The sequence below is a fragment of the Mixophyes fleayi genome, chromosome 2 (genome assembly GCF_038048845.1).
Source record: "Mixophyes fleayi isolate aMixFle1 chromosome 2, aMixFle1.hap1, whole genome shotgun sequence".
In the NCBI taxonomy this organism is placed as follows: domain Eukaryota; kingdom Metazoa; phylum Chordata; class Amphibia; order Anura; family Limnodynastidae; genus Mixophyes; species Mixophyes fleayi.
The window spans coordinates 296,977,254-297,003,538 of NC_134403.1; the positions used below are offsets into that span (position 1 = coordinate 296,977,254).

The following is a 26,285-nucleotide window of genomic DNA, read 5'->3' on the forward strand; positions in this document are numbered from 1 at the left end:
TGTTCTGCTACACTGCAAATTGCACCTTCCTGAATTTACTCCGAATTCAAAATGAAGCCCGTAATTTATTTCAGGCATATTACTATAATCAGCAATACACAGGAGTTTTAAGACAAAGAATATTTTTGTCTAATAGTTACACTTGCTTCTTTAGATAACAGATAGGGTTCTCTGCTCATGAAGTTATATTTGATGAACATGGTAATAATTTAAAGTGAATTTATAATATCGACAAGTGACTGAGAAGAGGCTAAATGGCACAACGGAGAACTTTTATTAGAATTAGTATCAGTCAAAACAGCCTGGGAAATAGGGGAAATCTTACAGAGTAATATAATTCTGCGCAGTAATGGAAATTGCACCTTTTTTCTCTATTAACACAAAAGTTAATTTTTTTTTTGTTCCATTCAAATGCTAGTGTATTTATAAACAAAAAGTGTCATGAATCAAAGTTTAAGCAGGTGCTCTAACTTGAAAGACCAGGCATAAGAGAGGTGCATGGGGGACTCAACACCTAATCGCTGACTTAATGCTAGAAAGCACTCATCCAATGGCCAGGTGCTCTGCCTAGTCTACATATGCAATTGTATGTGTACACTCCTGACCACCATGTGCGGAAGGCAGGGCCGGATTAAGGGAATGGAGGCTCCTGGGCTAAGGGGGCCTCCATTTCCCCGTGAGGCCCCCAATGTGAGCCGCCCGCCGTGAGGCCCCACCCCCCAAGCACTTACCTGTCAGTGCAGTCCTCCTTCTGTGGCGAGCTGTAAGCTCCTTACTGAGGAGATCTCCTCAGTAAGCAGATTACTGAGCGGCGTCGGGGACAGAGGACTGCACTGACACTGCTCAGCAGCATTGATCGGGATGGGGTCGCCCCCGCCCCCGGACCGATCAATAATGCTGCTGAGGACTTTGAAGGGCCCCCTGGATGCCCGAGGCCCCTGGGCTATAGCCCAGTTAGCCCTAGGGTTAATCCGGCCCTGGCGGAAGGTGTCAGGAAATAATTAAACCAGCTCCTGGCCAATCTCCAGAGGTCCCTCCCAGGTCTCATAAAGCAGATTCTCAGACAGGTCCCTATGAGTAAATAATTAAACCAGTCACTGGCAAGTCGTTATATACCCCCATAGGAAGGAGGGGGCTAAGAAACAATTAAACTACCAAGTGGCTCCCTTTCTACCAACAACTGCATTTTAGTCAGGAGTAATAATCAACCAATCAGGGGTCTAATATGTGGGACAAATGGTGTGGCCAGGATCCAGTGTATTAACGAACAACCTGTCACACTGACTCCTGCAGAGGTATAATTGGCATAGTTTTATACAGAGGTGCCTTTCAAACAAATTTATGTGTTGCAGACATTGTAACACTTTGCCAGCAACACGAATACCTACTGTAAAAAGCCCATATAAAGACGAGGATTTGCAACAAAATATAAATAAAACTAGAGTATGCATATTTTTCTAATTATAGAAGTTGCTATTGTTTGCAAAAAATTTAAATAGATTTTGTTAATTTTCTCTTTACTATAAATGCAGTCCCCCAGCTATAAGTCAGTTAATGGTTTGAGACATTTCTAAGTCACTATGCTTAAAGAAGTTATGTCCCACTGAAATAATGCATATTGACACCAGCTGACTTTTCCGTCTAATGTCATAGTACTCAGTCATGTAACCGCAAGGGCTAAGAACTATGTGAAGGTTGAATAGAATTATTGCCATCACTGTATCATTCTTACTGCTAAGCAAGGTACATCTTTTGTCATGTCATCTGCTTAAAAGTGGGCATTCTGTTTGCTATCAGTACACAGGGCATTCAGGAGGCCTGTCAGGTTCAGTCTTCAAATGTCAGTCACGCTGTCTGGCTGATTAAATCCCATGTACTAGAGACATTATCCCAGCATGACACAGCATAGAGTGAATTGAAGCATTGCATGCTACGACAGATACACTAGGGCTCACAGACAGAACTGAAGGTGTCAGATTTCCATGGTCTTTACAGGGAAAAAGTTGTTGCCTTTAATACTAAACTGGAAAAGACATTATATCATCCATCAATATATATATATATATATATATATATATATATATATATATATATATATATATATGTGTGTATATATATATCATGCTAGCCACAGGTAATTGCCATTTTTACTTGTTTACTATTCTGCTTTTTTTATTTTATTTAGGTATTACAGTAATATCAACACACACATGCTAACAGTTTTGTCATTCTGCAACACTTTTATAGCTACATAAAGTGGTGTGTTGTAATTTAAGAAAATTAATTAGCGCAGACCGCATATATCTAAACAACGAAATGAATTGATATAACATAAATTGATATTGTTCCACTCAAAGATGTATGCTTGTGACTTCAAGGGAGTAACCCATCCCTGACATACAAGTATGATGAGTATCTATGAATGTAAAAATAAAAAAAAGGTTTATAAAACAAACATATAAAAACTATTAATGGAAAGATGACAACGAAAATGGTTTTTGGCCTTTCATTTGCTACTCAATTTTTGGTATTTCGAGCAAGACATTATCTGTGTGCACATGTTTTATGAGGAACTTGTAATGCTAAGAAACTCTGTAATAAGGAAAAAGTTATAAAAATAACTGTTGAATGATACACAGCAGTGTGGAGTTTTGACTCCTGTATAATACATAGTATAGCTGGAGTTTAATCCACTGTCTATGCTGCAACAATGTTCTAAGATCACAGTCAATTGCAGTTACAGGTGGAATTGTTATGAAGCTTTGAGATGAAAGGTATCATTTTAGATGAAAGCCCACACATACGTGGGGGAAAGAGAGGGGTTCGAACGCGATTTAGTCATGATGATGTCGTTATCATGACCACCAGGGGGTAAATGTATCATACTCCGGTTTCTTCAAGTCACCGGAAATCGGCGAGATGACAGCTACAATTAAAAGCGGCGCTGCCTCCCTTTACAAGGCAGCACCGCTTTAAATTTTAGCTGTTATCTCGCCGATTTCCGGCAACTTGAAGAAACCAAGTATGATACATTTACCCCCAGATCTGAATCAGCCAATCAGAACAGAGGAGGCCCCAAAAAAAACAAATTGGAGATGAAGACAATGGAGAAGGGAGTGGATAGTGCATGCAGCATTTATGTCACACTAACTTAATTGCAGACTGAAAGAACAAAAAAAATAATACAGGGAATTTAGTTTTGTTAGCTTTCATGTTAATTTTTTCATTTTATGTATGTACTCCAATGTTTTAACTAAATATTTTGAAATGTTGAGTTTGAAACAAGGAGATCCAGAATTTGAAAGTGGAAACACTGGTATGTACAGAACGGAACTGCAGCCAAAGCACTTCACCAAAAAATGTCATAATGAAGTAGAAAGACAGTGAGTAGTAAAAGAGCTTACAAAAGGGGAGCAATACCATATTTACCTACTTTTACAAAATGATTTCTTGGAGACTGTGCAAGTAACACCTAGGCGGTGCTGTAGGGGGCGTGTCCTGCTCTGCACAAGGAGCATGTCAAGCTCCACCCATATGTGTATCTAGTGCTACCCAGGGGTATGTCCTGCACCACCAGGTGGAACATATACCAGTAACTGTGTTCCCCATTTTTCTCTCTCCCACTTCTCTGTTACTCCCTTTCTCTGTCCTGCCTCACTTCAACCCTACCTCCCCTGTCCCCTCACTCTCTCTTACCTTCTATCTATTACCCTCCTCCCCATCTATCTCTCAGTCCCTCTCGTCCATTTGTCTCTCTCTGACTCTCGGAAGAAAAATAAGTAATGACTGCATCTATGTGCTAAAGAGCTGCTGCCATTTTCTTGTAGCACACCTCCTTACCAAGAGGCAATGTGCTAAAAGGAAATGTCCACCATCCAGTGTTTCCTCCTTGGAGGAGCCACCCACCACTTTTCCAGCAAGACTTCAAGGAAATTGCCTCTATTTGGAGTCCAGCAGAGTAATGAGCAATGCGGGATACATAAAACCTAAACTTTGGCTTCAACACGCTCCAGTGCAGGGCCGGACTGGCCATCTGGCACTTCAGGCAAATGCCAGAAGGGCCGATGGTCAGAAGGGCCGGTCTGATCTGTCAGTGCACTGACCGGTGTGTGCACTGACACTTCCTGGTCACATGTGCAACTAACAGTATTGCCTGTGTATTTGTCTAACATTTGTCTAAAATGATAGCCATGTTACATAATAGGGGCTCCCTGTCTTAAACACCCCAGGCCCCCCAAGTGTTAATCCAGCTCTGGTTAGCAGGAGGGAGCGGATAGCTGCTCCAAGTCTATGGATAGGACACAGCCTGCAGAGCAAGCCGAGGAGCTCTAAGTTTCACATGATTTGGTAATCTTGTGAGACTAAGAGATTCCCTGCTCACTCTACAGGAAGTTCCCACCCTGATGGATGTTAGCAGCACCAGAAGCATAGATAAGTACAGTGGGCTGGGGGTGTCATAATGTGCCTGTGGGGATGGCATGATAAATGTTATATTTTATTTTAATGTATGTATCATTGCCCCATGTGGCCACACCCACAACACAATGTGGTCACACCTTTTTCTGTGCTGCCGCGCAGGCCCGCCTCGGTTTCTTTCCTGCTGGAACTAAGGTGGGCCTGTGGACTATAAATGCCAGGGCTGATTTTTAGTCCCAGCCCGGCCCTGCTCCAGTGTATGACATATTCTAACACTGTAAAGTCCTGGCCAGGTGAATGGTACCATCTCCAAGCTTGTCCTGGGAAACTTTCATTGTTTAACAGAGAGACCAATTCTGCAGTGACACGCAAATAGAAACAGACTGCAAAGCTATTCAAAACAGGGTAACAGAGGAGCTTGGAATTCTTGTAATCATGTATGATTTAATATTAACAATAATTAATTAGTCTACACATTGAGGGTATTGAACCATAAGGCTAAAAATGAAAACAGAATACAAGTTGTGATAAGTCTATTTAAACTAGTCAATAACCAGTCAAGCAGATGTTGTTACTCTACGGGCAGCCATAGGGAAAAAGTGACAGCATAGTTCATTTACCATTAGTGTTGCTGACAGCAATAATGATTAACAAATATTATCAGAGTAGCCCTGTTACACCAAACAAATTACTGTCCCTTCCCAAATCTTTATTCCTATAACCCTATAATAAAATCAATATTAAACGAGTCTGATATATTGGGCTCTTGTTGCGGACAGGGCTTCACACCTCTTTACGTTGGGGTTGACAACACTCTCCTGCCTTAATCATACAACCCAAAGAAGAGTAACACAATAATCCATTTCAGTTTAAAAAGAATACCTCTACATATAAATTTTACCTCTGTCTGACTAATCATCAGTTCAGACCATTTTTGCCACTGAGGACACTTATCCCGGTCATCAAAGGTGGTTTCATTCGATGTCCAGCAGCACTGTTCATGACTGTACCAGAACCCGATGCGACATATTCCCTCTTTCAGGTCAGTCATCCAATCAACAGCCAGGTCTATAACACCTGCTAAGGTACCTACAACACAAAGAGAGTGTAGTTATACTCTGCCCATCATTAATAAAAAATACATGTTCTGGTCAGTGTTCTCCCCAGAAAATTTTTGCCAGCCGGGTGAGAATAAGAGACAGCTGGGTGGGGGCAGTTGTAATACTTTGAAAAATATTGGAAGTTATTGCCCACACCTGCCAGGACTGGTCAGACTGGTGGTCAGTGGTCTAACACACACTGCTGGCTGTAGTGCTCACATAGTGCTTGTTCTAATAGGAGAAACAGTGGTTTATTCTATTATAATAAGACTCTGTTGGGTTCCAAGAGCCGGGTCGCAAGTAAAAACAGCCGGGAGGAGCACTCAAGAAATAGGTGCTGGGGAGAACACTGCTGGTATATTTTGATGAGTAAGTAAGAGAGAGATGAGCAACCTTGAACACTTTGCTTTGACAAGCCTGGATTAAAGCTCATTAATCTTTCGTTTACTCTACCTATTGAAATGTATTCTACCTTCTTTTATAGTCACCAGCACAGCACTGATTGCAGTGGATCCAGAAATATTGATCATTCATTATCCTCTCATTATGTAATGGTAAACCAGTATAAAGAAAGTTTGCATCAACAAGATAGCTGAAAGAACGATGCAGTATGCCACGAACAAGCTCCCAGCTGCCGTGATGTTGGGGTGTTTGCTGTATGAGGTCCCACACGATTTCAGCCCGCAGTCTCTCTCACCTATCACACAGGTTCTAGACCTACGGAATCGCCCCCAAACACAGCGCTCTCATCCCCCAGACACTTCAATGGTTCAGCCACCACCTATTGGGTACGAGCAATAGGACCCCAATAGACTGTCCCACGCTGGCACAAAGGCTTCTAGTTATCCACAAACTAACAAGACCCACACCAGCACACGCAGGGTTAACTCTTCACACCTCCAGACTATTACACAAATGTAAATACAAGCACACACAGCTTGTTAATCAAATGTATCAACAAATCACACAATTCCCAGACACAGTGCTATGACACACTTTTCAGGATGACAGCCCCTCATTTGTTAGAGGTGACATGTACTCTTTTGTTAAGTACAGGATTTTTTTAAGCCAGTCGCAAAAATATAAATTTTTATGCCAACAGCACTCTGTCCCTCCTCCACTAGCACACTGCCCCACTCCAGGGGAGAGATCCAAAGAGGTGTAACCCATAGCAACCAATCAGTATGTACTAGCTATCATTTATCTAGCACAGTGTTTCACAACCCCAGTCCTCAAGTACCCCTAACAGTGCAGGTTTTCCAGGTCACAAGTGAAATAATTATACCACCTGTGGATCTTTCAAAATGTGTCAATAATGAATACACCTGTGCTCCAGCAAAGAGATATGGAAAACATGCACTGATTGGGGTACCTGAGGACTGGGTTTGAGAAACACTGATCTGGCACATTCTAGAAAAGGATAGCTAGAATCTTTTAGTAAATTTACCCCCGTGTCTTTTCACGAGTCTAGGCTGAAAACGTAGAGCAGTCCCTTCAATTAGCATAATGGCTGGGTTATTTTTAATGCTATCCGGGTTAATTAACATGCTAAACAATGTTTTTAGCATGCTAATCTCCCAATATCGGAGAGAAATTCTCTGGATTTAATCCACCTTGTTCAGGTGCCTTATTCTCATTAATTTTGTAATTTCTATGTAATAATTTAGGGGACAGACATGTTTATTTCTTTATTTTGTACTATTGATACTGCTAAACAATTTAATGCGAAATTGGTCGTGTTCCCTTTAGCAATTTTTTTCCCAACGCTCGTATTTTTTAAATGTTCTCTTCTTTGCCTATATTTATTTGTTTACCTTTGAAGCAAGACACATTAGTTTTTATTCTTTTGTCCTTGTTTCCCACATGATTAAATTGTTTTGAGGACAACGTTTAATGTTACATGAAGCCTTTTTTTCCTAGTAGGAACCTGGAGAGGGCTGGGGCTTGGGGCACACATGACAAGAGGACAATGGTGAGGGAGCATATATGACATTGGAATAGTTGAATGGAATACTTCACATATAATGTGTTTCAATCAGAGGGTGTGTTAGATCCATATGTGACATGGGATAGGTGAGTGGGGGGGCTTATGTGACAACGCGGGAATGGAGGCATAATGTGAAACAAGGGTAGATAGGGTGTGTTTAATGTGGCCTAGGATCAGAAGAAAGGTTGGTGCATCAGGACTACGTGAGTCCCAACAACATGTGAAATATACATTATATGGAGCCCACAAATTTGCAGTACATAGCGTGATGCATAATTTATGTTTCACATGCAGTTGAGACTTGCCTGTTGGATAACGGTTCATGGCACATGTACAGGCCAGGGCCCCAGATTATCTTAACCCACCACTGGTTTTAGATTGTAAGATCCAAAAGAGCACCTTTTCTAGTTGGACCTTCTACTAACGTACCAATGGAATTGCCATGCAGGAAAACTAGAAGTCCTACTACACCAATTTCAGGGAACATAACCCCCCTATAGCATTACCCAGTGATGTCACAGTTTCTATCTGTGATTGGAGCAGAAATTCATCCTCATTATTAATACAAGGTGTATAATAAAACTCAATCATTATCTTTTTATTTCTTATTCCTGTTTTGAGTATCCATCCATAATGTTCCAGCAGAAACATAATCCTTGAAACTCACATTTCTATCACTTCTAACAGACATTTTCCATCTTTTCTTTTCACCTTATCCCTCATAAAGACAGTGAAATAAAGAATTTAGTGATGTGCTGTCTAGTGATGTGAATCGTTCAACCATATTTCAATTACACAGATCAAATCATGATGTTTCTGAAATGCCAAAGACTTAAACTCTCCCATATTGCTAGCTAGATTTGTGAGCACACACTTAAGCTGGCTGTCTGCTGCAGATTTTTTGTGATGTGACACCCTCTTTGACCAGGTGTGCCCCCCTGCTGTTGTGCCTCTTTGGTAATTGTGTTAAATAGTGCAACCTTTTCTTTAGAAAATTATTCTAACTAAGCAAATTTAAGATACTGTTTCCATATGTACTGTACGCTAGCCTTACCTGCTAGGAGTCCAATAAGTAGCATAACAACCCATCCTGACCACGCGTCTAGAAGTCCTTTGATGAATTCCCACACAGATTCTTTGCTCTTGCTTGTGATCTGATGGAAAATGATTTCATGATTTAATACATTGGGGAATAATAGTTGGCAACATTTCAATTATTTGGGATGGGAGCAGTGACATCAAAATTTGAAGGTATCTGTAGATATTCATTTAAGGTCATTATCACTTTTACACCATTATTTTTTAAAATTTAAATCATTATGCTGGGTAGTACAGATAGACTGCTAAGTAATTCCTACTTTTAGTAACTTCTGCTGTGACAATGGAAACCTAATTTATGTAAATCTAAACCTAGTCCAAAGTTTGTTTCCATAGTTAGAGATGTTACTAAGATTTTTTCAGGGGCCTAAAATCTAATTTTTTTTATATTTAAATGTCCTGCTTCTGACAGGGGACAGTAAGATTCCTTGGCAGACGGGTAGCAAAACCAGTCAGGACAGTGGGTTAGATCTGTTCCTCCTCCCTTATGGTCCAGTTGGCTCACCCCCTAACCCGCTGCTTCCCTTATGCTCCTCCCTGCTCCCCCTATTTCTCCGTTTCCCTCAGTCCCTCCCCTTCAATTCCCTCCATATAGGCTAGCTCTCCTCCATGCTTTAGCACACATGGGGCTGGTGCTGGCTTCACATGTGTGCATAGAATGTGCAGGAGGCAGACATAGACTGCTGTTTCCAGCAGCATTCAAGCTCTGCAAAGCAGGTAAGTGTGGTGGTGGTGGTGGTGTGTTAATCTAAATGTCCCGATTTTGGTGGGACATCCCGATTTGAGGGGTGCACAAGAGGGTGGGCTTAATAGTCAAGTGGTTGGGGTTGCAGGCAAATAAGTCCATTTGTTGGCAGAGTTTGGTCAGATTAGGGGTGGGGTGTATTTTGTCCCACTTTCGCGATTCTAAATGTTGAGAGGTAATGTGAGGAGATATTAATATATTGTAGTGGGGGAGTATTAAATGTAATGGGATTGGTGGGGGCTGTTAATGTATTGATGGAGCTCATACTGTAATTTGGGTTCTCTGTATGTAATGTCAGGCTAGTTGGTGGGAAAGAAGCCTATTTATTAAAATAGGAAGGAGTTATTGACATAATGTTGGGTATGGTTGGGGAGGAGCAGCCTAGAGTGTTCACTCATTGCTCGACTTTTCAGGAGGCGAATAGTACCTATGTCTTTTCCAAAAAAAGGGCCCTCATGTTACAGGATCCAGCCAAGCAGCAACAGAGTGTAAGACACCAGCAGCAGGTAGTTAATTTGCTATCAGAGTACTGTGTTCCTGCTGAAGATTTTAATTATTGTTTCCCACTGCGTATACAGTATATCCAGTCAGGAATGTTTGCTATTGCTCATTCGCTATCAAAATGCTGGGTTCCTGCTGAGGACTTACAAACTATTGTCTATATGATAATTGCACTTTTATTCTGTAGTAAACTTTAACCTTGATGTATTTACTTCCTACAGTTTTAACTATGGTTTACCTGCTTATTTTATTCATTCAGGTTGGATCTTGCTGACCATCGCTTCCTCATGGCATATGGACTAAGCCTTAGCTCTCATTATTAAATTAATGTTGAAGATTGTCAATTCTTGGGACTCAGTGTTTTCTACTAATTAAATTGTCCAAATCTCCTAGCCTTCCACAGGCAATAATGTATGTGTGTGATATGATCATTAGTCTTTTTCCTGTTTATTTTAAGAAACTGTTCTGCAATTCTGTATGTGACTTTCTTAGTCATATTAAACTCCATGTAATAATGTATTTGTGTTCTTGATAGATTCACGTTACATTTAGGACAGATAATTGTTAGGTTTAAAATAACTCTGATTAAATTAAATTGTGATTGTATTTGGGAATAAGTCAGGGAATAACTGAGGACTTCCTAAAAAGGGTCAGTTCTTGAAACAGATTTTATTGGCGTCAGAACTGGTTGTTTAATAGTGGTTAAGAGATATTGTTTGGGGAAATTTTAATCATTTTAGACAGACCAGATGGTGTTGTTTTGATTAACCCTTTCACATGCACATCTTACATGTCCTGCCTATGCGTGTCATGACAGGGGGCTTCCTGATGATGAAGAGAGCGAAGGAGTAGAAGGAGTGCAATAGTTTGAGCAGTCAGTAATTTAAACTGTCAAAGTTATCATTCAGAGCCCTGAGGTCAGCCAGTCATCTTGAGATAGGACCAACACAGTCCCTGCTGCATTCTCTTATTGTACAGATTCTTGCATGTACTTTGGACACTGAATACGAGGAAGGCAGAAGGCATGTGAGTTGCGTGTAGACACAGATCATCTAATGGGAACATAGACCTTATCTTACTGGCACATATTGGCACATCTTCCTATCCCTGATTAAACGCCTGTCCTAGCATCTCTGTATGATACATGCGACTGCTCTTATTGGCCTGAACATCCACACTAGTCCCAGGTCGCACATGTGAAGCCAATCAACAGTGCTTCATTTATTCCCTTAGACTGTACGCTCCTCTGAGCAGGGCCATCTCTCCTCCTGTTTCCACCACTTCTAACTCTGCTCTCCAGCTACTTAGCCCTCCTCCTCGAGGGTCCTCCACCCCACATCCACTCTCGCTCCCTCCTCCTCCCTGGGGGTCTCCCTGTCTTCCGCGCCCTCCTTCTTGGGCCCCGTCGTTTGCGGATCCTTCCTCCCCCTTCCCCGCCCTCTCTAGCTGTGCATTTAGCTAACTGAGTTGCTGTGTTTACTGTACTGTGCTGTCTCCCATTGTATTGTAATTTTGTTTGTCTCTGTACGGCGCTGCGGACGCCTTGTGGCGCCTTATAAATAAATATTAATAATAATAATAATAATGACACTACTGATGGGCTTATCATCAACACATGGCTGGGGCTCCTATTTGCTACCAACACATTGACTGACCAGTACATGGCTGCAATACATCATCAACATGAGCAGGCTGCGGTAGACACACACAGAAGGTAAAATAAGAAAATAGCTCACTTACTGTCACAGCTGAATTACTGGTCTCAGCAGACACAGCTATGCGGAGGCATGATAGGACATGCAGTTCAAAACTAATGAGGTGCCTGGTGCACTTAAGACTGTTAATTTTAATTTGTACAATTTGTTTGTGATTGGCTATGATAGGCTATTTCAAATATTTGTGATACTGTTGTATATCACTGTTGTTCATGGTACATTGGAGCACTCAAATTCCATTATCAAACAAGAAGTGTAGGCTGGACATGCAATGCTTTCACAAATACTTCATTCTTGTCATACTGTTAAAATACAAAAACTACATCTGTTGCATGGGTTTTTGTGAGTAAGTAAAACAAATATGAACAATACATTCTTGTCTTCTTACCTTTCTATGTCTGTCAGTATCTCGTGACTTCTCCCTTAACCAGTCAATGGTGTGGAAATCCTCATATGTCCCAACATCTGGAACAGGTTCATCAAGGAAATCCATAAGGTTGCTGGAACCATTTATCTCTCCTGTATTAACCATATTGGCTTCTAAAATGAAACATGATTTACATTATTATATAACCTCATATAAACAATGCAGCTTCCAGACTGTACTGTATTTTTCAGTGTATATTATTTTCTTTTTATATATATACATCTTTTGATGTATAATTAGTGGCATACCCTGCAGCTTATAAACATGTTGTTGACTCATTGAAAAGCTAGGTAGAAAGAAATATAATGAGTTATCTTGAAAATGATTTTTGTCATTTTTGTCACATGACTGAGCAGCTCTCCAATTATTTTAAATAAAGAGAGCACACCTATTTACCGAAGCACTAAGCAGCCCATAAAGTAGGACATGTCCAAAGATAACTGAAATATCTGCAAAAAAAAAAATATATGACCCAAAAATTGGCATAATTCAAACTGTAGTGCTGGCTGGTAGAAAACAGATTGCAGTAAACCCACAGCTCTGTATAGAAAACTACACCTACCATCATGCATTGCTTATATTACAGCAGCACTAACTGCATCTGGAAGACCCTTGTTACATGGCCACATGGGCTTGGGGCTGAAAACTATTAAGAGCCTATTATGAGAAGTTCCGTCTCACTGGAGGTGTGGCCTGTGTGGGTGTGACCAGCTGTGTGTGGGCATGGCCAGCACCATGAAGGGCAAAGCCTGCACTTCCCTTCAACCACCACATCTCCCTCCCATTGTCCCTTATATAAAGAGTGCACCACTAACTGGCTCACACAACATGTATCTAAAGTGATACGTCCCAGCTGTCCCTCATGCCAGGGCAAGCTCCTGGCTGATCAGGATAGTCCCCTAAAATCAGGGCTATCCTGATGGAATTGCGACAGTTGAGAGGTAAATGTTATTTTATTGACCACTGCAGACAAAAATACAAACAATGGTTGATTAATAAATATAAAATTTGTATCTATGTATATATAGAATACCATATATATATATATATATATATATATATATATATATATATATATATATATATATATATATATATATACACACACACACACACACACAGTCTATGGTATGTATCTATAATTATCCTAATATTCTATGTATATACTACACACACATTCACGGTCCACTTTATTAGGTGTACATGAACACTTGCTAGTTAATGCAAATTATGTTCTTCAGACCAAACACCGGAATGAAGAAGAAATGTGGTATAAGTGACTTTACTGTGGAATGATTGTTGGTGTCGGATGGATTGTTCGAGTACCTCATAAACTGCAGTTCTGTGGGTAGAAACGCCTTGTTAATGAGAGATGGCTAGCCTGGTTCCAGCTGACAGGAAGGCGACATTAACTCAATTAACCATGGGTGCTATGCAGAAAAGCATGTATGAATGCACAGCACATCCAACCTTGAAATGGATGTGCTACAGCAGCAGAAGGCCACACAGCACCCTTGTGACTGCCACACAATACACAGCACCTTTGTGACCAACACACAGTACATAGCACCCTTGTGACCAACACACAATGCAGAGTGCAGCCTGGTGAACGCCAGCACAAGTACTTAAAACAAGATCCAGACATTCCATGACATAATATACATGTATACAAACACACACTGCCATATACATACATACTCACACACACAATGCCAGATATATACACACTCACACACACACACACACAATGCCATGGACACACACACAAAATGCCATATACATACACAAAACACAATGCAATATACATACACAATGACAGGCATATAACACAAGTTCCCCAGCCATGTAACCCCTCCCCCACCAACCAGCCAACTTGTGCCTACCTGCTGACATCCATGAGTGAAAGCTTACTGCAGAGAGCAGGAAAGGAAGCCTCATCTATCCAGGCTAAAAGCTCCGCAGCCGCGCTCTGCAAAAACAGGCGGCCTGGCAGCAGTCAGATTTGTTGCCTGGCTGCCTGTCTCAATTAGGTAACAGACAGGGCCAGCCCAATTATCTCGATTCCCCCTGGCTGGACTGGGCCTATTTTTGTGGAGAGACCTGAGGTTGCAGCCCCATCAGGCCCATTGTTAATAGGGCCCTGAATTACACATGTGAGTCTATTTGGCTATGTCTCCACAACTTTGCACATCTTTTCTATTGCTCAAGTTTACTGGATTAATATTTTGTTACTTATTTACGTTTTAAAAGCGTATTTCCACACTTATGGACCACCCTGTATTTTAACAAATGTGGATATGACGCTTTGACAGAGCCTAGAAATAGTTAAATGTTTTATCTTTCACATTTGTTTTCAATTAATAAACATTTGTTTTTAAATTTTGTATCCACAAAACATCACAGCCAGTTAGGTGGGACATATAAACTGTGCAGCATCTGTAGCTGTATAGGCTACCAGAAGCTACTGCTGATTTGTCATTTCTTCAGTTTTTTTTTTTTTAACCGTTATTCACCACAACTGCCCCTTCATATTACAACAAAAGTGTAATGTGCCAGGAACAATGCATGAAAGGACTTTCAGAATCATCAAGCTTGAGCCTAAAGGCAACGTGCAGATAAGAACAGGCAATATCTATAATGAATGCAGTTCTCCAATCATCAGACCCTTGCACTTTTAAAACGCTTTCATAATAATCACACAATTTGGTAACCTTTGGTAAATTACGGTAAAGAGACAGTTTTGTTTTTGTCTCTGGTAATGTCACTTCCTTTTTTATTGTCTTGGCTGGATGCTATTGAGTAGTATGTTGGGAGACATATCAATGCCTATTATACATTTTCTAAAAAGTTAAGCATGTATTGAAGGATAGGGTCTGTGTGGAGTTTGTATGTTCTCCCCGTGTTTGCGTGGGTTTCCTCCGGGTGCTCTGGTTTCCTCCCACAATCCAAAAACAAATTAGTAGGTTAATTGGCTGCTATAAAATTGACCCTAGTGTGTGTGTGTGTGTGTGTGTGTGTGTGTGTGTGTGTGTGTGTGTGTGTGTGTGTGTGTTAGGGAACTTAGACTGTAAGCTCCATTAGGGCAGGGACTGATGTGAGTGAGTTCTCTGTACAGTGCTGCGGAATTAGTGGTGCTACATAAATAAATAAATGAATGATGATGATGGGGGTCCAATATGCAATAAAACTGTACTATAATCATGCTGGGAGCAGTGTCTTATGTACACTTACTTATTTTATGTATACCACAGATGTAAAGATAAAAGTATAACTAGAGTTGTCACCTTATCAGGATAAAAAATAGTATCTTTCCTATTTTTTGTTGTATATTTGTTCTATTATTAACATTGGCAGCAACGACCATTTTAACCAAGCAAGTAAAAGCTTTAGGTGTAATGTACTATGGCTGGTAATTGTTTGTATGTACAAAAGTTCAGTAAAAATCACCCATTCTGATTTGCTTAATTTGGAAATGACTTTATCATAGAAGATTGTTAAGAAAACATGTCTTAGAAGAATTGGATGTTGATATAGTGTAAATGGACATTTCTCCTGAAATCCCATACATTGGTTAAAATAAAAAAAATAAAAGAATAAATAAAAAAGAGAGAAGCCCTTAAAAAGTAACATCTAACCAAGTCCTTTGTGAAATACGCTCTTTACACCCTTCACAAATTTTAACATTTAAAGAAAAAGTCCCATGGATTGTCTTATTAGCGATGGGATACAATGTGTCATCTTCCCCCATGCGCTGAATGCAGCTGTCAATGATCACAGCTGTCAAACCTAACTCTGCTTGTCCAAAGCTGAAGCATCGGAGCGCTTCCGCATCATTTTGGAAAGTCGCAGTGATGTCACCATAGGCAGACACCATGGGCCAAATTCAGCTTCGGGGGTTAGTCCCATTGCGTGCGTTACCTTGCGTGAAATTGCTCTGCGCATGCTCAGAAATGGACATTACTCCAGTGAACACCGCTGAATGCAATGCATGTCCAAATGCAAATGACACTACCGATCGCCTATGACCTGAAGGGCAGAAGGAAGGGGCGAACGCACATAGGTAATGTACAGTAAGGGTATGCCGAGGTCGTGTACGCACATTCATCTGATTCAAGCTCTGTGCATCTCTCAGTTACATGTTTTTTAGCCGTATCACTTGCACCAGCTACAGGGCAGGTGGAAGTGCTGACTGATAGTAATGACTGACACGTATGCGTGCCAGAACATGTGTATGTAAGTAAGAGAAACTATAAAAATGCATTTTATGTACAGTAGGCATTAAGAACACCCAGATTTATGTATTTCATGTAAAAAAAAAAATGTAAGTATTTTTATTAATGATTATAGTATTAAGAGTTAAGTTATTTAATAGAGTTTTATTTTTTAGCATGCGTCCTGATGGGACTTTATGCACATATGGATGTGCATATCCTGCAGTGTGTTCTGTCTGTCTGCATTCGACAAGTTAAGTATAGCCAAAGTGTACTTCTACCCATATTGAAATGGAAACGTTTTTTGAGATCCGGTGATACTTGAATACGGGTAGAGGCACATGCAAGTTACGTCCAATTTTTTTTAAACACAAGTTACATTCACACTACGTTACAAAATGAATCAGGCCCCATAAGTGGGGACTTTAGACCCAGGGATTTTAGACATGTCTTTGTCCAATGGAAGCAGAATTTATCACCATATTAATTAACACCCATATAGATTCCTTAAGTGATGTTTTCTTAAATATTATAGCTCTGTAGTACAGGAAAGAAAAATATTAGGAATCTCAAACAGGGCTCAGCAGATTGGTATTCATTTTGTTATTTAACATTTGCCCTTTAAAGGGGAGCCATTACATGTTTTTATATGCTGGGTTACATTTATTTTTACTTTACTAGAAACTAATCATTAAAATGTATTCTTTACTGCACCAAACTTTCTCAATTTAAAGCAACAGTGACATCTTCAGTCTTAAAGTAGGTACTATTAAACATAATAAAAAACCCCGAAATAAAGCAATACAATAAAGTACAACAGTAATCACAAATGTTTTTGTTCTCTAATAAAGTAATAAGCACAGTTCAATTAAATTTAATTTAATTATAAACAACATACAAACATGTATATTTTATTAGTATATCTCTATGAAATCTTGCCAAATATTCAAATATTATAAAGTGTTAGGGGAAACATAAATAGTATCCATTTCTATAAAAATATATCATTAGTCGTTATGAGTTTTCTCTAATATGCATCTCTGTTACTTAAAGTGAAATGTTTCACATATATGTTATATGATGTCTCACTTTCACACCTATGTTGTTTTGAAAAACTTTAATAAAAATTTACTTTTCAAAAAAAAAAAAAATATATATATATATATCATTAGTAGCACTTAAGCAGCCTGTCTGAAAAAAACATTACATAATAACAGAGTGGAGAACTCTGCCATGGTAGCCATTCATGACAAAAACAGGAAGAACCTGTTCATGGCTGCTTTACACAAAAAAAAAAATACAAAAGTCTAAAAAGTTTGCCATCTAAATAGAAAACAACTAAAATAATAGGCAAGTGGTGTCTATGAAGACAATGTACACACGTTGTATATATGAAACTATAGAAAGTTTCTGACAAATAAACCTAAAATGCAATATGCTTTATACAAAAGGAGCTAATAACAATATAGAGAGATTTACAGATACATAGATAGATATGTGTAAAAGTTACTATACTTTGACAGAACTTGCGATATTTGATATTATTATGTTTATAGCACCAATCATATTTTGAAGCTCTGTACAGAGGATATGTAATCATTCACATGAGATTGGAACTTATAATTTAAATTCCCTGTCACATATACAGAGACTAAGGTACCACCATGTTGTACTCACACTTGCCATGCAGCTGAATGAAAGGTACTATTCTGTGTGTCAATGTAAAGGAAGAAAGGCTGCTGACATTGGTGTTTAATATGTTTACAGAGAGTCTGGAGAGCACAGAAAACAGTCTTCCTATATGTTTTAACCTTTTTCTAAAAAACGTTGTGGTCCAATAAGATCTTGACACTTTTAGTTATAGTCTTGTGAATGGTATTAATAGACAATTTATAAATTAACCTGTGAATCATTCCAGAGTTGACAACTTCAAATAGTGTTCTGTCATGATGCAAGTAAGAGGCATGAACCATTTATCAAGTACATACTGTAACAAGGGAGGTTGCATTCCTCATATAACATACATATATCCCATCCCCATTATTAATACACATGACTGGTCACACAAGTATATGGGGAAAGAGCCCAAGAAGCGTAACTAATGCAATAACATGCATAAATGATTCTGATTAGGGATGTGCACCGGCGACTTTTGAGGTCTTGTGTTTTGTGTTTTGGATCCGGATTTTCTCAATGTTTTGGGTTCGGATTTGTTTCGCAAAACACCTGCCGAAAGGTTTTGGTTCGGATTTAAGGTTTTGGATTCGGATTTTTTTTGAAAAAAGCATAAAAAGTTAAAAAATCAAGTTTTTGGGCTTATTTTCACTCCTACGCTATTATTGACCTCAATAACATTCAATAACAAGCATTTCCACTAATTTACTGTGTATTCTGAACACCTCACAATATAGTTATTAGTCCAAAACGTTGCAACGAGGTATCTTTCTGGACTGCGTAGAGGAGTGGGTCACCACAATATATATAATAAGAAAACCATCAACTGGTATGAATCGCACCGAATAATGTACCTGGACTGCGTAGAGGAGTGGGTCACCACAATATATATAATAAGAAAACCATCAACTGGTAAGAATCGCACCGAATAATGTACCTGGACTGCGTAGAGGAGTGGGTCACCACAATATAAATTAAAAACCCTGAACTTGTATGATTCGCACCAATAATGTACCTGGACTGCGTAGAGGAGTGGGTCACCACAATATAAATTAAAAACCCTGAACTTGTATGATTCGCACCAATAATGTACCTGGACTGCGTAGAGGAGTGGGTCACCACAATATATATAATAAGAAAACCATCAACTGGTATGAATCGCACCGAATAATGTACCTGGACTGCGTAGAGGAGTGGGTCACCACAATATAAATTAAAAACCCTGAACTTGTATGATTCGCACCAATAATGTACCTGGACTGCGTAGAGGAGTGGGTCACCACAATATAAATTAAAAACCCTGAACTTGTATGATTCGCACCAATAATGTACCTGGACTGCGTAGAGGAGTGGGTCACCACAATATATATAATAAGAAAACCATCAACTGGTATGAATCGCACCGAATAATGTACCTGGACTGTGTAGAGGAGTGGGTCACCACAATATAAATTAAAAACCCTGAACTTGTATGATTCGCACCAATAATGTACCTGGACTACGTAGAGGAGTGGGTCACCACAATATAAATTAAAAACCCTGAACTTGTATGATTCGCACCAATAATGTACCTGGACTGCGTAGAGGAGTGGGTCACCACAATATAAATTAAAAACCCTGAACTTGTATGATTCGCACCAATAATATACTTGGACTGCGTAGAGGAGTGGGTCACCACAATATTATTAAAAAACCCTACACGGGTCTGAATTCCACCCAAAAAGTTTATGGACTGCGTAGTGTAGTGTTCCCCACAATATTATTTAAAAATTTTGTAGCAACAGTCAACGTTGTTTAATATCTGATACACCTCTTTCTGGACTGCATAGTGGAGTGGCCCCGGTACCCAATTTGGTACCGGGGCCACAATACCTCCTCCAACCATGGTACAGACCATTCGTCATTGAGATCCCATCAAGTATGTTAAAGACAGACAGGGTTGAAGTGTTATTGGTTGACTTTGTAAACCAAAAAACTGTCCCTGTTGCACATAGTCGTGCAATGTAGACTGACTTTTTCATTTAAAGGCACCATCTTTCAAGTGTAGTGTTTGTAAGTCATATTATACTTTTGGTAAAATTTGTTTATTTTGTTCCTCTTTATGGTAACTACTAATAGAATTAAAGTATTAAATAGAAGCGGCAGTTCCTCTTTATGGGAATTAGTAATAGAATTAAAGTATTAAATAGAATTAAAGTATTAAATAGAGTGGTATAGAGTGGTAGTGTGGTATAGAGTGGTCCCCACAATATAATAATAAAACCTTAACTGGTCTGAATTCCACCAAACAAGTATCTGGACTGCGTAGTGGGGTGGCCCCGGTACCCAATTTGATACCGGGCCACAATAAAATAAATACACCCTCAACTGGTCTGAATTCCACCAAACAAGTATCTGGACTGCGTAGTGGGGTGGCCCCGGTACCCAATTTGATACTGGGGCCACAATAAAATAAATACACCCTCAACTGGTCTGAATTCCACCAAACAAGTATCTGGACTGCGTAGTGGGGTGGCACCGGTCACCAATTTGATACCGGGGCCACAATAAAATAAATACACCCTCAACTGGTCTGAATTCCACCAAACAAGTATCTGGACTGCGTAGTGGGGTGGCCCCGGTGCCAAATTTGATACCGGGGCCACAATACCTCCTCCAAGTGTAGTGTTTATATTATAACATCTTAACACTACACTAATTCTAGCACGTCAAAACCTCTTGTTTTCAATAATGACAGGGCATTTAACTTTTGATTTAATTTATTGAATTTGTTGGCATTTTCTTTTACTTTTTGAACATGGCAAACGACTGTTGAATGGTCACATAATGCCAAAAAAATAGTTGCAAGATGGAATTGTCCTTGGGACCTCCCACCCACCCTTATGTTGTTGAAATAGGACATGCACACTTTAACAAACCAATCATTTCAGCGACAGGGCCTACCAAACAACTGTGGCTGAAATGATTGGTTTGTTTGGGCCCCTACACCAATAAAACAATTCCTCTCTCCCTGTACAAACTAAACAGGCTCTACTGAGGAAAGATGTCGTCCTCATCCTCAACCTCTGATTCCTCTCCCCCTACAGTGTGTACTTCCTCCTCCTCACACATTATCAATTCGTCCCCGCTGGACTCCACAACCACAGGTCCCTCTGTACTGTCTGGAGGGCAGTGCTGTACTTCATTGAGGAATTGATTATTCATTTTTAAACACTTAATTTTTTCAACGTTGTGAGGAAGCAACCTCCTTCGCCGCTCACTGACCAGGTTCCCCGCTGCACTAAAAACTCTTTCCGAGTACACACTGGAGGGGGGACAACTCAGTTAAAAAATAGAGCCAGTTTGTACAGGGGCTTCCAAACTGCCTTTTGGAGTTCTACCACGTCACTACCTCTAGTTAATTTAGATTGCAAGGCTTGTAAATATAAATACTTTGAAGATAAAAAAAAGCAGGCTGCACAGACTGTGGAGCTAGGAAGTGAAATTAAATGGACCACGTTACTTTGGTGGCTATCTATGCCCCCCCCCCCCTGCCCTACTCTTGTAGTTGAATATAAATAAAGCAGCCTGCATAGACTGTGGAACTAGAAATTCAAATATACAAAGAAAAGGACAAAGGCAGTTTGGTATCTGTCTGCATCAGATCCCCTCTCCACTAGAAAACTTTTCAGCCGTTATATAATCTAGAATATAAATAGAAATTGAGAAAGGCAATTTGGTATCTGTCTGCATCATAATCATCAACATCCTCCTCAGCGCCAGCTACATCAATATCCTCCTCCCGGTGTACAACATTCACACCTTCATTAGCCAAATCTGTAACTGGACTGTGGGTGATCCTTCCAGCATATGCAGAGGGCGTGCTGCAAATGCTGGATGGAGTTACCTCTTCCCGTACAGTGATGAGAAGGTCAGGGTTCACAACCAACAACACCCTTGGACTCGCCTTGGGGATTTGTGATGTCATCTGTTTAGAAGGCAGAGTTCTTTGCTGTTTTGTTGTTGCTGACAGCATAACTCTCTTAAATTTTTTGTAGGGGGGGGAGGAGGAGGGCTTAGATCCTTGGGTGAAGCTGGACCACTAGTCATGAACACGGGCCAGGGCCTAAGCCGTTCCTTGCCACTACGTGTCGTAAATGGCATATTGCCAACTTTACGTTTCTCCTCAGATGATTTTAAGTTTCTCTTTTTGCTATTCTTTGAGAACTTGGGCTTTTTGGATTTTACATGCCCTGTACTAGGAGATTGGGCATCGGGCTTGCCAGACGACGTTGATGGCATTTCATCGTCTATGTCTTGACTAGTGGCAGCAGCTTCAGCATTAGGAGGAAGTGGGTCGTGATCTTTCCCTACTTTATCCTCCAAATTTTGGTTTTCCATTATATGTAGCACAAGAGAGCGTACCCCTAAGCCACACACACTCTGCAAAGCCTTTAAAAATTATATGCGGCACAGGAGAGTAGCACTGGACTTATACTGCTGAATCAGTGAACTTTGTAATAGCAGTACCAATGGACTTATACTGCTGAATCAGTGAACTTTGTAATAGCAGTACCACTGGACTTATACACTGCTGAATCAGTGAACTTTGTAATAGCAGTACCACTGGACTTATACTGCTGAATCTGTGAACTTTGTAATAGCAGTACCACTGGACTTATACATTGCTGAATCAGTGAACTTTGTAATAGCAGTACCACTGGACTTATACACTGCTGAATCAGTGAACTTTGTAATTGCAGTACCACTGGACTTATACACTGCTGAATCAGTGAACTTTGTAATAGCAGTACCACTGGACTTATACACTGCTGAATCAGTGAACTTTGTAATAGCAGCACCACTGGACTTATACACTGCTGAATCAGTGAACTTTGTAATAGCAGTACCACTGGACTTATACACTGCTGAATCAGTGAACTTTGTAATTGCAGTACCACTGGACTTATACACTGCTGAATCAGTGAACTTTGTAATAGCAGTACCACTGGACTTATACTGCTGAATCTGTGAACTTTGTAATAGCAGTACCACTGGACTTATACACTGCTGAATCAGTGAACTTTGTAATAGCAGCACCACTGGACTTATACACTGCTGAATCAGTGAACTTTGTAATAGCAGTACCACTGGACTTATACACTGCTGAATCAGTGAACTTTGTAATAGCAGTACCACTGGACTTTTACTGCTGAATGTGTGAACTTGGTAATATTGCAGTACCAATGGGCTTATATACTGCTGGATTGGTTTTGCAAATTTGGTTATAATTATTATTTTTTTTAATTTTTTATTTTAATTTTTTTTATAACTTTTTTTTATTTTTTAAAAACTTGGGAATAATGGGGAAATAACTATGCCCTTAGAAGCACAGAGCACAGGACACAGCACCACTGGACTGAACAGGACACAGCACAGGACCCAGCAGCACTACTGAACTCAGCAGGACAGAGCACAGGACACAGCACCACTGGACTGATACTGCAGAATGTGTGAACTTTGTAATATTGCAGAACCACTGGACTTTTACTGCTGAATGTGTGAACTTGGTAATATTGCAGTACCAATGGGCTTATACTGCAGGATTGGTTGTGCAAATTTTGTTGTAATTAAAAAAAATGTAATTCGTTTTTTGTATTTTTTTTAAATAACTTTTTTTTATTTTTTTAAACACTTGGGAATATTGGGAAATAACTATGCCCTTAGAAGCACAGAGCACAGGACACAGCACCACTGGACTGAACAGGACACAGCACAGGACCCAGCAGCACCACTGACCTCAGAAGGACAGAGCACAGGACACAGCACCACTGGACTGAGCACAGCACAGCACAGCACAGCACAGAACTTAACTGAACAGCACAGAACTTAACTGAACAGCACGAGATATAGCAGGACAGAGGACCACCTGACACTCCCTCCCTCTACCCTGATCAATGCCCGAGTGAAGATGGCGGCAACTAGCGGGGAATTTATAGGATCCGAGTATCGCGAGATCCGACAACGGGATTATGAGTCAGAGCCTCAGTTTCAGATTTGAATTTGGCGCCAATACCCGGATCTGTCTCGGATCCGACTCGGATCGGCAACGTTCGGGTGGGCTCGGATTTCATAAATCCGAGTGCGCTCATCTCTAATTCTGATGCCTAGTCCATTTCTCCATACTCTTGTATTAACATATACAAGTGGATAACTTGTCCATGTAGTAGGGAATATAGATTGTAAGCTCCCTTGAGGTCAGGACTAATGTGAATGATTAAATATTATCATAATAAATGTTATGTATTATGCAGGCGATATATAAATAACATTATGATCTGTTTTCTTTATGTATGTTGAATTTCCTTGTGTATAATGCCCATTTGTGCTCTGTGAGAAACAAACAATCGTCAGGTATGAGTAGTGGGTACAGGGGTGAGGACTCCACCTCATTACTTCTGGAAACAAGCAGGTGGATGCCTAGGATGGACATATAATTGAGTTTAATACTACTTCAATCTACTATAAACTTTCTACTAGAATGTAAATGGTCATATCCATTTTAACTAAAACTTTACCTCTTTTATTGCTAAGCTGTAGTGAGTTTCTTTTTCTTTAGTGTATTAGCAATACAAAGCCACCATTCTGGCTGAGGTGAGGATGCCTCCGTTATAATCCAGATTTAGTGAGCAGCTGCAGCGGTAGAAATGCTCCCATATCAGAGTGGGCTACAATAAAGCAAGATAAAACATTTTTTCAGTTATATTACAGAAAAACACACAGCGGAATATGCTATAACTCGTATTAAAAGCTCAACATTTGCTTCATTTCCCTTAAACAGAAATTAATTTGGGTATTGTTAAATATTACTGTGTTGAATCTGTGCAAAGTTTCATCTAGCTAGTTCCAAAGTTGTTGAATCTGCAACATTCATTTACAACTAGATTTACGCTGTTCTGTGCAGTGTGTTTAACAAGTTACCACAAGTTTGCAGCACTTTGTGTTTAATTGAGTGTGCTGTGATCATTTATCTTACACACAGTAGTATATAGTGGAATGAGACATCACAGAACATTTGTCACCAGCATAAAAATATTTTTGTTACTTGGGCACACTAAAGTATATAAGTAATTGTCTGCAAGGCATATAGTGATCATATGTATTCAGGATTTTGTCTCTAAATTGTATTTTGCGTCTGGCTTCTGTTATGTGTAGAATTTATATTTCTGTTTTTCCCCATCTTATTTTTGGGTGTAGTACCAATTATCGGTACTGACTACCCAGACAGAGAAGAAGACGAAAGGAGGATACCGAATGCCTATAAGAGCGACCTGAGAAAAAACTACTTACCAGGATGCAGATGTCTTCATGGGACGACTCGTTGTGTTGCTGACTATTCAAGATGACGTCATGACATACCGCGACTTGTCTTAAAGCGGCAATGAATGGACGTTAGGAGTTAAGGTTAGGGTTAACCCTAGCACTAATGCTAACCCCTAAAATAATACTTACATTACATCAATGCCAGCTGGGTACGTCCATCGCCGCTTTAAGACAAGTCGCAGTTTGTGATGACGTCATCTTGAATAGTCGGCTATATAATGAGTCGTCCCATGAAGTCATCTGCATCCTGGTAAGTAGTTTTTATTTCAGGTCGCTCTATTAGGCATTCGGTGTCCTATCGTCTTCTTCTTTGTCGGGGTAGTCAGTACCGTTAAACTGAGTACCACCATTATTTTTCGCTCTACTTTTTTTCTAATAGGACATATATGCAATAAGTCTGATAAAATCAAAAGCAGACATGAGGAGTAAGGTCAAAGGTCTGCTTATTGCCATTAGGCGCTCAGGGCAACAAGATGTCTGCTTCCTAAAGTTACATGTAAGAGCAACTTCAACTTTATGACCAAATATTGTTTTGGGGACTAAAAACAAAAAACTAATGAATGTTCTTCAGTTGTTCTTAAAACATTCTCATATGATATAAAATAGTATAAAAATACATATAAATGTCTTTTTAAGGCATTGTCCACACATAACTGCAATTACACACAAGGAGAGTGTACTATTTGTGGTGATGGACGTGGTGAAGACAGAAGAGTGTAACTAGGAGTTAAATGTCCTTCAAGCTCTATACAGGAACTTGAGGACAGCGATTTGTTTGAAAAGAATAGTGGAGATTTTCTATGTACAGTACAACTCAGCAAAAGTATTAATATATTTCCCACTGTGTGGAAATACAGCACATTTATGTTCACTGCTAGCACAGACATTAAACCCCATGCATGTAATAGGCTGTTGATGCATGAAATATATTGTTACTGCCGCTTACACATAGTATTGCTAATTTCTACCCAGGTATATGTAACATTTTTACACTGCAGTATATTCACAACAAAACTGACTGTCATTCTCCATTATCTGAACATGCAGTG

At 39.8% G+C, this 26,285-nt stretch overlaps 1 protein-coding gene across 1 annotated transcript in view; it reads right to left on the reverse strand.

Moving 5' to 3' along the window:
- The window catches only part of CLCN4 (chloride voltage-gated channel 4), a 57,412-nt gene that overhangs the window by 30,741 nt on the left and 386 nt on the right, over positions 1 to 26,285 (reverse strand). The window contains exons 2-5 of the mRNA XM_075196453.1: positions 24,432 to 24,581; positions 11,951 to 12,102; positions 8,558 to 8,657; positions 5,318 to 5,505 (exon numbers count right to left, since the gene is read on the reverse strand). Of these exons, the coding sequence (XP_075052554.1) occupies positions 5,318 to 5,505; positions 8,558 to 8,657; positions 11,951 to 12,094 (432 nt within the window). The 5' untranslated portion in view covers positions 12,095 to 12,102; positions 24,432 to 24,581. The remainder of the gene's footprint in view (positions 1 to 5,317; positions 5,506 to 8,557; positions 8,658 to 11,950; positions 12,103 to 24,431; positions 24,582 to 26,285) is intronic.